General features: G+C 39.1%; 1 protein-coding gene across 3 annotated transcripts in view; it reads right to left on the bottom strand.

Annotated features, from left to right (window-relative positions):
- LOC130911142 (cell adhesion molecule-related/down-regulated by oncogenes-like) overlaps positions 1-14,888 on the bottom strand; it is a 136,298-nt gene that overhangs the window by 19,266 nt on the left and 102,144 nt on the right. For all 3 annotated transcript variants that reach the window (XM_057828897.1, XM_057828896.1, XM_057828898.1), the window contains exons 10-15: positions 13,873-13,992; positions 12,264-12,467; positions 12,000-12,181; positions 6,768-6,873; positions 320-442; positions 48-239 (exon numbers count right to left, since the gene is read on the bottom strand). In XM_057828897.1, the coding sequence (XP_057684880.1) occupies positions 48-239; positions 320-442; positions 6,768-6,873; positions 12,000-12,181; positions 12,264-12,467; positions 13,873-13,992 (927 nt within the window). The remainder of the gene's footprint in view (positions 1-47; positions 240-319; positions 443-6,767; positions 6,874-11,999; positions 12,182-12,263; positions 12,468-13,872; positions 13,993-14,888) is intronic.

Raw genomic sequence — 14,888 nt, forward strand, 5'->3', positions numbered from 1 at the left:
TCAATAAAAAGTGCTTGGTCGGCAAGGTGTGAAAGATAAACACTCACTGTGTGTGTTGTTGTGCTGTCGGTTCCTCCACAAGCACATGGCGATAAAGGCCAGCAGAATGAGGACCATCACTCCTAGCACGCAACCCACGATGAGATACAGGAGCCCCCCGGGCGGTCCGGCGGGCTCTTGCGGGTGAGGCCACGGCGGTGTGACGGGCCGCTGGCTTGGCGAACCCGGAGACTGGCGAGCTACCAGAAGGTAATGCTTCTATTAATTTGTGATTTAAAATGTTTTTTTACTACATTTCCAACAGCGGGTCTGTTCTCACCTCTGGTCTCACAGATCATGACATTGCTGTAGTCGCTTTCGCCTCCATCGTTGAAGCACTGCATCTTGATGTCGTACGACGTCTCGGCCTGCAGGTGACCAATCATGTGCCAGTCTTTCACACCTGAAAAGATGAGGAGAAATGTGAGCGACGACTTTTTGAAATTTTAATAACACAATTTTTTTCCCCATTTGGTTGAAGTCATGTTTTTTGGCGCACTCTTGTTTTCGCTGTCCACATTACGCACACACGCTCATCTCTCGTCAGTCCCGCGGGCCTTCGCACAGTTGCTTGTGCTCCTGTCCAGCTCCATATATGGCAGCTCGTGTTTGTGCTGGCTCAACTCCAGTGTTAACACAAACACGCATGCACAACAGAAACAAGCTCACATTTACAACCAATGAGATTCATTTTACGTTGCACTTTACTTCATTTTTAAATATGAATTTTAACTCAGTGCAACTAATACTTTTAATTAAAATGTGGTATTGATTGATGTACTGTCTTTATGATTTATCTTTAAATGTAAATTCTTTATTCTTCAATTTTTAATCTTTTTTTCCCCCCATTTGGAATCTATTACTGTACTTGCAGAATTGTTTTACTTTTAATGATTTTTTAAAATTATTTTTAACTTTTAACAATTCATATTTTTAATTCCTAAACATCATGATATACCGTGAGCCCTCATTTTTCACGGTTAATGGGGACCTTCCAGTAAAAATAGAAGTAGAGGTGGAACTTATTCAAAATCCCAAAAATTTTTAAAACTTTTTTTGTGTGTGTTCAATGTATTTATTCAGATTTAACAGCATTGGAAAGAGATATATTTAAGACCCCCCCCCCCCAAGTATAATTATTAAAAAAAAAACAACAACAACAACAACTCCTTATATGTTTATTTTAAGTTTTTTAGCACTGCAAATGTAATAATTATGATATAAATTATATATATGTAGTAAAAGAAAACAATGAGTTGTACATGAATATCTCTTAAAATCTTTGTTTTTTTAAATACTGCATTTATTTATTTAATTATTTATTTTATTTGGGGGAAAAAATCCAAATAAATATGATATAAATTATATATATGTAATAAAAGAAAACAATGAGTTGTACATTAATATCTCTTAAAATCTTTGTTTTTTTTAAATATTGCATTTATTTATTTAATTATTTATTTTATTTGGGGGGGGGGGAATCCAAATAAATATGATATAAATTATATATATGTAATAAAAGAAAACAATGAGTTGTACATGAATATCTCTTAAAATCTTAGTTTTTTAAAAATACTGCATTTATTTATTTATTTATTTTTATTTGGGGGAAAAAAATCCACGATGGACTAAGGGCACGAAGTTTGAAGTGCAAAGAAGCAAGGGATTACTGTATTACTAGATAAATTTTTTCCTTTAATTTCACTCCTTCCATTTCATATTATCAAACATAACCTGCAAGTTTGACAATAATCCTGTTATTCGTTCTTGAGTTATCACGAAATTCCTCTTCGGATATTTTTTGACCTTTGACCTCATGACCTCAAAATCTAATCACCTATTCCATTTTGTATTAAAACCATATCCCGCAAGTTTGATAATAATTATTTCATCAAAGTTATCGTGAACAAAAACAAACGGAACCGAATACATAACCTCTTCCCGTGGGTGAATGATGATAAATACAACCAGAGTAAACATAAAATGTACTTTTCAGATGATTTTTCTTGTTATATACTTATATACTAGTACACAGCCGCTGACGGCGATAGCTACAGTGTATCACAAAAGTGAGTACAACCCTCACATTTCTGCTGATATTTAAGTATATCTTCTCATGGGACAACTATGACAACATGACATTTTGACACAATGAAAAGTAGTCTGTGTGCAGCTTATGTAATAGAGTTCATTTATTTTCCCCTCAAAATAACTCAAAATATAGCCATTAACATCCAAACCCCTGGCAACAAAAGTGAGTACACCCCTTAGAAACTACATCCCTAAATGTCCAAATTGAGTACTGCTTGTCATTTTCAGGGTATTGGCAAGCTTCTTGTAGCTTTGGCCATCTTCATGTAGCGCAACAATATGTCTTATAAGATCCTCAGAGAGTTCTTTGCCATGTGGTGCCATGTTGGAACTTTCAGTGACCAGTATGAGAGAGTGTGTAAGCTGCACTACAAATTTGAACACACCTGCTCCCTATGCATACCTGAACCTAGGAACACTAACGAGTCAGATGACATTTTGGAGGGAAAATGACAAGCAGTACTCAATTTGGACATTTGGGGAGGTAGTTTCAAAGGGGTGTACTCACTTTTGTTGCCAGGGGTTTAGATATTAATGGCTACATTTTGAGTTATTTTGAGGGGAAAATAAATTAAAGGGTATGAAAACACTAAGGGGCTGTGAGATATCAATAGAACCGTTATATGGCAAGATAACAAATATTAATAAAGTTAACAAAAAAATAAGTCGCATTCATGAGCAATTATCGAAAATAGATCGAAAATTACGAACATTTCCGAAAGTATTCCGGAAACAGCCGAATGGGGCGGAGACGTCATAACAAGGAAACAAAAGGTCGAGGCAGGTGCCATCGTTGTTTATCGACGAGAGAGTTGCGTTCGTGTTTTGTCAAAAAAATCGCTAAAATGGTTCAAACCTCTCATGCTATGTGGTTTACAAATAGCCATTTGTCGCAATGTAGTACCCATGAGTTCCCGAACGCGCGAAAAAGAGCTGGACTACGCAGACAATGAGTAAAGTTCGTCCGTGCTAAGACGGCTAATTTTGCAGACCCAGCCTCCGGCACGGTTTTGTGTGGTACACATTTTACACTTGAAAGCTATTCGAACTATGGACAAATGAAATCAAGTTTGCTAAGAAATGCTGATGAAAGCAGCCACCATACACGCGCAGCCACCTCATCAAGAAAAGAGGACGACTGGCTCTGATGAGACCACCCCAGGCTAACCAAAGGAGCAGAGCAGCCAAGCTCGAAATGGCCAGAGTGAGTACTCTTTTATAATAAAAACATATCACGCATTGGATATAGGACTGGACACATGTATAAATTATTGCTCGTAAAATATATAGTACAAATCCTCTAATCCCATTCATATTTGTGTCGGTTGGCAAAGCGAAAACCGATGATAGCACATTAAATGATAATTATTCAATATATTATTTTGCAGTCACGGTGTATCAGCTTCACAAAAAGAAATGCAAAACAAACCATTCGGTGTTGCTGTTGCCGCCGGTGTTTCATCAGCGTGATTGCTCCCCTCAATGATCCTTTCATTAGGCTGCATTGGCTTTCGTTTGGGCTCAAATTAATAACCCAAAACACCAAAGAAAGGTTAATAACTCTCCTCGTCACCATTAGAAGAATGTTCGTTACGTCGGATTCGTCGCTGCAACTAGAAACAAAATTGTCCGCCATCGTCGCCGCCATTCAGTACTAAGCACTGAGCCGGTTGTTTCCCTATAGTGACGTCACGCACACAATATGCTAGATTTCCGGCATCTCGGGGGCGGGTCGTTTTAGCTTGACAATCGACCTAATTTCTATCATTTTCTTGGTGTTGCGATGTGTGTAATTAGACGAAGTGGCATGATATGAATTCAAAAGGCATGCGTTGATGGATAAATGATGGAATATTAGCATTTCCCCAGGTGTTGTCATACCCTTTAACTCTATTATATAAACTGCACACAGACTAGTTTTCATTGTGTCAAAGTGTCATTTTGTCAGTGTTGTCCCTGGAAAAGATATACTTAAATATCTGCAGAAATGCGAGGGGTGTACTCACTTTTGTGATACACTGTATTCTTCACATATCTTTTGTTATTTTTTTGACATGGTTCCAAAAGTGACTACTTAAAGTTAAAGCCAAACTTAACATAGAGGCTTTGTCTAAGTTTAACCCGCACGTCCACAACTTCCTTTCCTTTCCTGTAGCAGGACAGGCAGTTAACATTCCGGCCGGCAACACGAGCCACTACGTATCTTAGCTGACCGCGCTCGTATTTCAGTTCCAGCTAATTAAGTTGCAAGCCATTTGCCAAAAGCACACTAGAGAAGCCTACACTATCTTTTCGAAGTAGCACAGCATGTAAAGTATGTTGACGTGAGGATACAATATGGGTGTCAAAGCCATTTTTGTTGAGGGCCACATCGTTATGTCTATCAACTAGAGCTGCTGAGATTAACCCCTTCAGACCCGCATTTTTTCTGCTAGGCAAGATTTTTACTCTACTCAAACACCAGAACAAAGTGCAATTTTTTGGTCGAGAATATTTCATGCTTTTATTGGTTATTTTCAATGTAAATGTTAATTGTAATTGTAATAAATGTAATGTGTTTTTGATGAGAAATGAGCACTCAGTTATTATCCTTTTTGAAGTTGCGTTTGGTCAAAGAGCCAAAAATAGCAAAGAGGGCGTGCCAAACCTCATGATTTGATTTCGACGGGTAAAGTCATAGACATCACCATTATTGATGGGTCAGCTCGGCCATGCACTGCGCAACTTCTTCAAGCAAGGGGCTGCCCACATCAAGAGGAGCTAATTACAAACACATGCACGCAGCGAACTAAGGGTGGATTTCGGTTCAAAAAGTACGAAAGCTGTACCACATACAAACAGGAAGGATTGTCTCAGGAGTGATTTGTTGGAGGATTCAAGGTAATTACTATATTTTTCGTACCATGCATGCATTTTGAAAAGTAGCGAAAGAAATGGGAGAAATTAGCCGCTAAGGCATTGGCATTATAGTTCGCGATATTTACGTAAAATAAATGCTACCTGCACATATTTTTTTTTTTGCTTTTAACCAAGAATCCAGGCTGTTTTATGTCCATATCTATAAAGAATTCGGGGATTTAAGCATTAATTCAAAAGAATTTTCACCGGAAAAGCTGTTTTCATAAGGCGGCTGCTACATTCACTTACTGACTAGCATCATAGTTCGCAATATTTACGTAAAATGAATGCTACCTGCACGTTTTTTTGTTGTTGTTGCTTTTAACCAAGAACGGAGACTGTTTTACATCCACATCTATAAAGAATTCAGGGATTTAATCATTTATTCACAATAATTTTTAACGACAAAAGCTCTTTGTTGTGGTAAGGCGGCGCCACAGTGAACTTTAAAGACAAGCCGCACATTCGACATACTTACGTAAAATAAATGCTACCTGCACGTTTTTTTGTTGTTGTTGCTTTTAACCAAGAATCGAGACTGTTTTACGTCCATATCCATAAAGAATTTAAGGATATAAGCATTTATTCACAAGAATTTTCAACAAAAAAGCTCTCTGTTGTGGTAAGGCGGTGCCACAGTGAACTTTAAATTTAGACTAGCCGCACATTCGACATATTTACATAAAATAAATGCTACCTGCACGTATAACATTTATTCACTAGAATTTCAACGAAAAAAACTCTTTGTCTGTGATTCCAATCGGTCAGCTTTGACGGCCTCGCCAACAATGCAGGCCCCCTATTTATTGGCCCCGCGCCCCGTTAATTACATTATGAAGTCTACGGGTAAAGTTTCATCCAATCATCTCCCAGAAGTGGCATTAGAAACCAAATTCAATGTATTTATTGGTTCAGAGACGAGAATGCGTCATGTCCTTCAGCAGCACGCTTAGGTCTGAAGGGGTTTTAATCGACTGAGTATCAAATGAATTGACAACTATCTTGATAGTTGATGAATTGTTTAAAAACATTGTTGACCTAAACGTTGTCCAATTTGTCTTTTTTGAGTGTCTTAATAGCAAATATTCTTGTATAAAATTTTCATTTGTATTTATTTTTCGTATTAAAAAAATACAAAAAGGAGATGAAAAGTATTATATTATCTTTATTTCTTTTATTTACAAAAGAAATAACAGTATTTTCATTATTTTAAATAAAAAAACTTGTATTCATTTTTTTTATATTTAGATTTTTTTTAAAAATCTTAGTTCAATTGTTAGTTTTAAAAAAGGGTCAAATAGTAAATATTCTCTAATTAATGTAGCTTTAAAAAAAAAAAGAGTAAATATTCTCTATTTTTTAAAAATTTTAACTTACAAAAATACATTTTAAAAATGATTCTTTTTTATTTTCTTTTTTAATCTAAAAAACAGCAAAGGGAAAAACGAAATATTCAGTTTTATTCATTATTGTTTTGTTTTTATTCAAAAAATGAAAAATAAATACTCTCTCTTTAGTTTTTCCATTTATAAAATTTTTTATATTTTTAATTTTTCCAATTTGTTTTTTTCAAGGAAGTAAACAGTAAATATTCTCATCTAATATTGTAAATCAATCGTTCATCGATGACTATATAAATGGTATTGAAATTTAATTTAAGTCAATGCACATAATTTTTTTTTGCGGGCCACGCAAAATGATGCAGTTGGCCAGATCTGCTAGGCAACTGTGAGACTCACCTTCAACTACATCACGCTTGTAGTCGCTATCGTTGTCGCTGTCGGTGGGTCGATAGTAAATATAGAAGCCTTGGATGGGAGTGTTGTTGTTGCTTGAGGGACTGTACTGAAAGCCAAGAAAAAACATGGTTACATTAGACCATAATTATCCTCTTTTTCCTCCCCGAGCAGCTAATGGAGCGGCCCGCTATCAGCCGTCCACGCTCTGATTGCGCGGAAGCGGACGAGGTAATGAGAGGCTGAGGTTACGGAAAGGGCGGTAATTATCTGCGCCCATCAGCACTTGAAAGTTGGCGCGATATGAATTAACGAGCATGAAAACGAGAGCTCCGATATCAACAAGATCGCCTCCGAGTCGGCCACTTAGATAGGAGGTCACTGTGCATTTTGTCATTTTGAGATGGCCTCCCTTCAACCCTGTTGACAGAAGAGGCGATTGCTCTAAGACTGCAAGGGAAGCTCAGCTTCCCCCAAAATGTAAAAAAAAAAGTGATCAAATTAGGCCTGAACGATATATCGTTTAAATATCGCCATCGCGATGTGCACATGTGCAATAGTTCCATCGCAAGGACGTGCGATAGTTTTATTTTTTTTAATCCACAACAGAGGTTGCGCTAGACTTTTTCGTTGTCTGTCATTTTGACTGACAGGGTCATAAAAATCCGGTCATAATCTATTTTTTCCCGTCAATTAAATTTTTAAAATGATGATAATGACATTGTGGTGACCCTTTGTTTGGCATAATTCACCTTCCGTACTTGTGTGTCCATTTGGCCGAGCGCGTTACCGGCTACGACAGTCACGTGACAGAGACACTTAAGAGCCGCGCGCGGTCCCCTCACTATCCACTCGCTCTCGCTATATGATTGGCCGAAGAGTCGAAATGCTCTCCCGTGAAATGCCCGTTTAAAAATGTTCCCGTTGTTACTTCTTGCGTTCGCTTATAAGTGCCCATTTAAAAAGGAAAAGTGATGGATGACACTACACACAGAGCGTATTATTAACAAATGTTAAAGTTGTATAATCATATAGCGAGAATAAGGAACGTCACTGACAAGCGCAGGCCCCCGCGAGTGGATAGTGAGGAGTCTAGGATAGTGCGCCTACAGCTAACAAGACTCTTAACATTGCATACCGCTTCAACATATTCAATAGTATTTAGTTTTCATTCATTTTAAATTAATATTCTGTCCGAACAAGCTTAACAGGGAATCCACACCGTGCCATCACACATCAAGCAGATGAATATGTAACTTTTTCACCGCAGTGACAAAAACAGCTAACTGTGGCCCCAGTAGTTAGGTAGCCTACCATATGTAGCATATGGAACAATGAAATTAACAGTTCACCTGCTGTGGCCTGAGCGTAGTCTCACACTTTCCTCCTGGTGCGCATGGACTTGAATTGCGTGCCCGCTTGTGCAGTCCCTGTTTTTTCACCTCTTTTATCAACACCATCGTCGTTTTGGGGCTTTTTGAAGAAACTTCGGACACTCAGTTGCCTTGACATTTTTCAGAATAAGGCCAACGACGTCACGCATCAAGAGAGACAATAGCTAATTAATAAGCTCACTCGCCACCCTGTGGTCTGGGGTGTGAATTGCAACCGGTCAAAATGACGGATGGATTTCAGTTTTTTCCGTCACCGCTTTAAAAAATCGGTCAACGACGGAAAATATTCGGTTAACGCGACCCCTGATCCACAAATGCATGTTGCTCCATGCTTTCTCTCCTGAGCTGATCGCTTTAGTGACACTCACACAACCTCCCTCTCCCCCTCCCTCCCTCTCCTAGGTCTTTGTTCCTCTGCGCACTTGCTTATTAAAGTTAACGATGGTTGTGTTTGATCTTGCCACAGAGGCGGACTTCAGTCACACCGCATCTTTCAGTCGTCGTTTAACTTGTTAAGAAGGCGTTGCATGAAGGAAGCGTGCGCTGGAATGAATGTGTGTGCGTGGAAATGTTGGGGACAGCCGGTGTTCTGACGAATGGGTATGCTTTGTACACCTGTTGTGTTGTGTCAAGGAAATAAACACTAGAAGTGATTCTGCAGCCAAGGTAGATAAACAGAAGCATTAAAATAAAGCAAAGCATTTTTCTACTACAGGACATTATTCTTGTTTAAAAATGATTCGATGATCTGCTCGTGTGGTACATGATTGGAAAGCTTAAAATCTCAACTTTCTGGGGGAAGAAACATTTTTAACAGGAGGGCATTTTTAAAAAAAAGAAATGTTTTTTAAACAGCAAAACCCTAGCTGGAGGTGAGAGCATGCGAGAGCAGAATTACAGACACCATGACTTTAACGAGATATTATACTTATCTTGTTTCGATCCAAAAACTCCATGTCGCATGTATCACTGAGTGTCAAGACACAGCTGTGACTGGCCGCAGCAGGATTATTTCATTTTATTTTATGAGTGAAACATGGTACTTTAACAGGGGTCGCAATGCAGAAATAGCAGACATCAAGGAGTGGTCGAGATTTTTTTTTTCATATATTTACCCTTTTAAAAGTTTTTTTCCCCCAATTTTTCTTTTTTCGGATAAGTTATTTTATCATCTAACATAGCAGGGAAAATGCGACAGTAACAAAAAAATATTATTTAGCGAAAGTTATGTGGTAGATATCCATGACTTTTTTTACAGATGCTATATTTTTCATTGTGACGTGATTTGTTTAAAAATTTAAAATATGCGAGCGAATCATTTTTTAAAGCATATTTTAGGGGGAAAATTTTGAAAAAAATGTCTAATATATGTATAATATGTATCTTTTTCCAATGCAAAAAAAAAATATATATATATATATATATATATATATTTTTTTTTAATATCGCAATATAATATCGCAATATATTGCAACCCCCCAAAAAATCGCAGCAATAGTTTTTTCTAGTATCGTTCAGGCCTAGATCAAATGTATACTGTTAAATGTACTAGCAGGGTTCTTACAGGTTTCCTCAAGTTAAATTTATGACTTTTTAAAGCCCTAACTTAGGCCGTTTTTAAAAATACCTATATCACAGCCATAACGACACTAACACAATTTCACAAATGTTGTTTTTCTATTTCTCGAATGTGGAATGTGTGCAGGATGTAAGAATGTAGCATCTTGAATAGGGGGGATTGTACTCATCCTTCTTTTTCCTCCACAAACGATGTTTGCAACAAAAAGTTCTACTTTGGTCTCATCTGACCACATGATTTTCTTCATGACCCTTCTGCATCGTTCAGATGATCCCTGGCAAACTTCAGACGGGCCTTCACATGTACTGGCTTCAACCTGTAAAGGTTCCTAGCAATGCATGATTTTAAACCATTGCACCTTAGTGCTCTACTGAAACGTTGAAACTGTGCATCCAGCTCTCTTCAGGTCATTAACCAGCTCCTGCCGTGTAGTTCTAGGCTGAGCACTCAATTTTCTCATCATGAGTGATGCCCCACGAGGAGAGATTTTACATGGAGGCCAAGTCTGCGGTAGACTATCAGTCATGTTTAGCCTTTTCCATTTTCTAACAATTGCTGCAACTGTTGATTTATTCTCACCAAGTTGCTTTCCAATTGTCCCATAGCCTTTACCAGCTTCGTGGAGCTCAAAAATATTTTCTCTGGTGTCTATCATAAGCTCTCTGGTCTTGCCCATGGTAGCACATGGATTATGACTGACTGGGGTGCACAGGTAACAATAATGAGCTCAAACGGGTGGTGAGTGGGTGGTTACTCATGGGGTAAAGGTGGACTTTTTTAAGGTAGACTGACAACTCTTTGAGCGTGATAATTATTGCTGATTCTCAGGGGTACAAATATTTATGAACCCCTTTAAATTACAAATGAATTATTTATTTTTTTAAATCATACAATGTGATTTCTGGATTTTTTAAAAATTATCTCTCTATGGGTGGAAATGCATCTATGATTGAAATTTCAGACCTCGAACAATTTTTAAGTGGGTAAGGTGCAGTCAACTGATAGTGAAATTGCACCCCCGGTCAAACTATGAAAAAAATGCGACTTATAGTCCGAAATATAAGGTTAGTTGTATTTTTACAACTATTTCATTTTGTAAAATCAAAATTCACTTGGTCACTTTACAGCATACAGTGGGGCTGATAAGTATTTAGTCAACCACTAATTGTGCAAGTTCTCCCACTTGAAAATATTAGAGAGGCCTGTAATTGTCAACATGGGTAAACCTCAACCATGAGAGACAGAATGTGGGGAAAAACCCCCCCAGAAAAATCACATTGTTTGATTTTTAAAGAATTTATTTGCGAATCATGGTGGAAAATAAGTATTTGGTCAATTCCAAAAGTTCATCTCAATACTTTGTTATGTACCCTTTGTTGGCAATAACGGAGGCCAAACGTTTTCTGTAACTCTCTCAAGCTTTTCAACACTATGTTGCTGGTATTTTTGCCCATTCCTCCATGAAGATCTCCTCTAGAGCAGTGATGTTTTGGGGCTGTCGTTGGGCAACACGGAATTTCAACTCCCTCCACAGATTTTCGATGGGGTTGAGATCTGGAGACTGGCTAGGCCACTCCAGGAACTTGAAATGCTTCTTACGAAGCCACTCCTTTATTGTCCTGGCTGTGTGTTTGGGATCATTGTCATGCTGAAAGATCCAGCCACGTCTCATCTTCAATGCCCTTGCTGATGGAAGGAGATTTTCACTTAAAATCTCTCGAAACATGGCCCCATTCATTCTTTCCTTTACACAGATCAGTCGTCCTGGTCCCTTTGCAGAAAAACAGCCCCAAAGCATGATGTTTCCACCCCCATGCTTCACAGTGGGTATGGTGTTCTTCGGATGCAATTCAGTATTCTTTCTCCTCCAAACACGAGAACCTGTGTTTCTACCAAAAAGTTCTATTTTAGTTTCATCTGATCATAACACATTCTCCCAGTCCTCTTCTATATCATCCAAATGCTCTCTAGCGAACCGCAGACGGGCCTGGACGTGTACTTTCTTCAGCAGGGGGACACGTCTGGCAGTGCAGGATTTTAGTCCCTGGCTGAGTTTCCACTCTATTTCGGAAATAAATTCTTTCAAAATCAAACAATGTGATTTTCTGTTTTTTTTTCCACATTCTGTCTCTAATGGTTGAGGTTTACCCATGTTGACAATTACCGGCCTGTCTAATCTTTTCAAGTCGGAGAACTTGTACAATTGGTAGTTGACTAAATAAGACACGTCCCCTCCGTGTACACATAATAAGGCTGACTCACAGTCCATCGCAGCATGATCTGCGTGTCGCTGATGGCGTCGGTGGCGGAGATGTGCGGTCCCACCACGGGCCGGTCGGTCATGCGGGGACTAGCTTGGGGCACCTGGTACGGCCGTGACGCCACACTGTGAGGACTCTCGCCGTACAAATTCATGGCTGCCACGCGGAACCGGTAAGTGGCGCCTGAGGGACAGAAAGAAGAAGAACGAAAATCAGTCTACCTGAAAAAATGACCGCATATATGTCCACATTTCAGAGTTCTCACCAGGCTCCAGATTGCGAACTTCCACTGAAAGCTTAAGCGGCGAGATATTGTCGGCCGCCACTCCCCACTCGGTGCTACGGCTGCGTTTGTACTCCACTCGGAACGCCGTGATGGGCGATCCGCCGTTGGCTCTGGGGATCCAGGTGACGTAGACGGAGCTTTCGGTGGCCATGGAGATGGTGGGCCGGTCGGGCGCCTCCGGCACTGCCGGGGGGAGACGAGAAGAGGCGTGAACCTTTGAACCGTGGCGTCGGGACGCGGCGATGAGGATGGAAGGAATTAGGAAAGGAGGAAGCGGAAAGGATAAATCAAAGGAGGAATGTGTACTTACGGCACCGGCCGAGAGCCGAGCTTAGACAGGCAGCAGCGGAAGACAGAGATGAGGGTTAGCGGAAGGTTAGGGAAGTCTTGTTAGTTCCCTTGTCACATTTAGACAGTAATTATATGGTGAAAATGATTAAAATAGCTGATTTCCTTTCCAAAGATTCTAAAAACAGACTGAAAAGAAATCCATAATGAAGCCACAAAGTCCTTTGCTTCCTCAGTCATGCATCACGTCCTTCTATTATTTTGCGAATTTTACAAATTTTACTAAAACAAAAACATTAAGAGTGGTTTTAATATAAAAATACTATAACTTGTACTAACATTTATCTTTTAAGAACTACAAGTCTTTGTGTACGTGAATCGCTTTAACAGAAAGAATGTTGATAATGTTAATGCCATCTATTTATTACGATTTATTGTTATAATAAACAAATACAGTACATATGTACCGTATGTTGAATGTATATATCCGTCTTGTGTCTTATCCTTCCATTCCAACAATAATATACAGAGGATATGGCATATTTTATAGATGGTTTGAATTGCGATTAATTACGACTAATTAAATTTTAAGCTGTGATTAACTCGATTAAAAATTTAAACGTTTGACACCCCCTAATTTTAACGTGATTAATTAAAAAAATTCATTACCGCCCGTTAACATGATACATTTGACAGCACTAATTGCAAGGCATCGGCACATGATTTCTTAGTACTCCCCAATACTGATTACGTCATTTTAGTTCCAGATTAGTCCCGATACAAGTATCAGTATGCCTCCCAATTCAAATGCAATGGATGTCTAGCCCCGTGAATGGCAGAATAAGTTAAGCAGTGTATAACCATGTCATGATAGCAATTACTTAACAGTCCAGCGAGTATGCAGTAATATGATATTAAAAGAAAAATAATGCATATTTTTTTCAAAAAACATCGTACAGTATCAGCATCGGCCAATACCACAAAGCCAGGTGTTTGGAATCGGTATCGAGAGCCAGTACAACACTGCATTTTACACTCAGACACACTGTTATGCATAGATTTGGCAGAAAATGTGCTGGTGCAGTTAACAGAAACATGCATGTGTTATAAATAAGTACAACTGAGAGGCTATTAAGAGGCTCCCACATGTATACCGCTAAATATGTGATTATTCACTGCCTAGCCCTGCCAGTTCAAACGGATTGGACGTCTATCTCAGTCAAATGCAGCCAATGAGTGAAAGTGTTGATATATTATTCTTTCAAAAATAGACTCAAAGATGGAACATGGCAAAATTTACCTCTATCATGGATGACCACGCCAAAGTGCGTGTTGGGCGTTTTGTCCTCGGGCGCTTTAGGCGGCATCAGGACGACGGGAGGTTTGTTGGAGGGGTTTTTGTTGGACGAGGCGCTCTTTTCTAGAAGAGGAAGAGCACGAGGCGTAAGGAGGAAGCAAAACAAAGTCCCACACATGTTCCCAGTTGTCGCCCCCCCCATTCAAAGCACACGAACAACCCTGAGCCGCTTTCGTTTGATCAGGAGGCGGCTCAAGTTTCGGCTGGATGGCAGGCGCCACCGTTTGACCCTTAAAAGAAACTTTTTGGTTGATAATCAGCTCACTCAGCTCATTTTTGGGTTAGTGTATGCATGGATAGGAGAGAAATTGGGAAAGTGAGGACTACAATGGGCTAACTCCTAATTATTTTTTGAAAAAAAAAAAAAAACATACTGTATTAAAAAAAATTAAGGTAAATACTACATATGTGAAATTGTGTGTATGACTCGTACCATGCTTACATTATACACATACTTTTTCTCAACACAGACAGTTGCAGGAGAGAAAAAAACACGTTTTACCAAAGCTAGACACACTAAACACGCTGGAATTAACTCTCGTAGCCTGGTGGGAAACGTTCATGACAGTGTTTACTACCCTTTAATTTTGTATAAATGCAAACTCATATTGGAGGTATTGCCTCCTCGGCAGCCACTTTCCGCAAACATGTTTTACATGTCGGTTGTTCTGCAACTTTTCAGTAACCTAAGAATTCCCATACCAACGATTTTGTTTTCTTTGATGAGGGAAAAAACTCAGGAGTTTCACCTCCTCCAGCCATCGTGTAGCACAGCTGACTCACTGACACGGAGCAACAACAACCTTGCAGCTGAAAGCGAGCGATTTCTCCCTGCATTTTTGGGACATAAAAAATAGCTAATACCGTAGGGACGGTATGATGGAAAATTTTTGCGGTTCTGAAACCTTGACATTTTCATACCACGGTGTACCTTGAAACCACTAATCGGCACATGTCTA

This window comes from Corythoichthys intestinalis, unplaced genomic scaffold (assembly GCF_030265065.1).
Source record: "Corythoichthys intestinalis isolate RoL2023-P3 unplaced genomic scaffold, ASM3026506v1 HiC_scaffold_23, whole genome shotgun sequence".
Classification (NCBI taxonomy): domain Eukaryota; kingdom Metazoa; phylum Chordata; class Actinopteri; order Syngnathiformes; family Syngnathidae; genus Corythoichthys; species Corythoichthys intestinalis.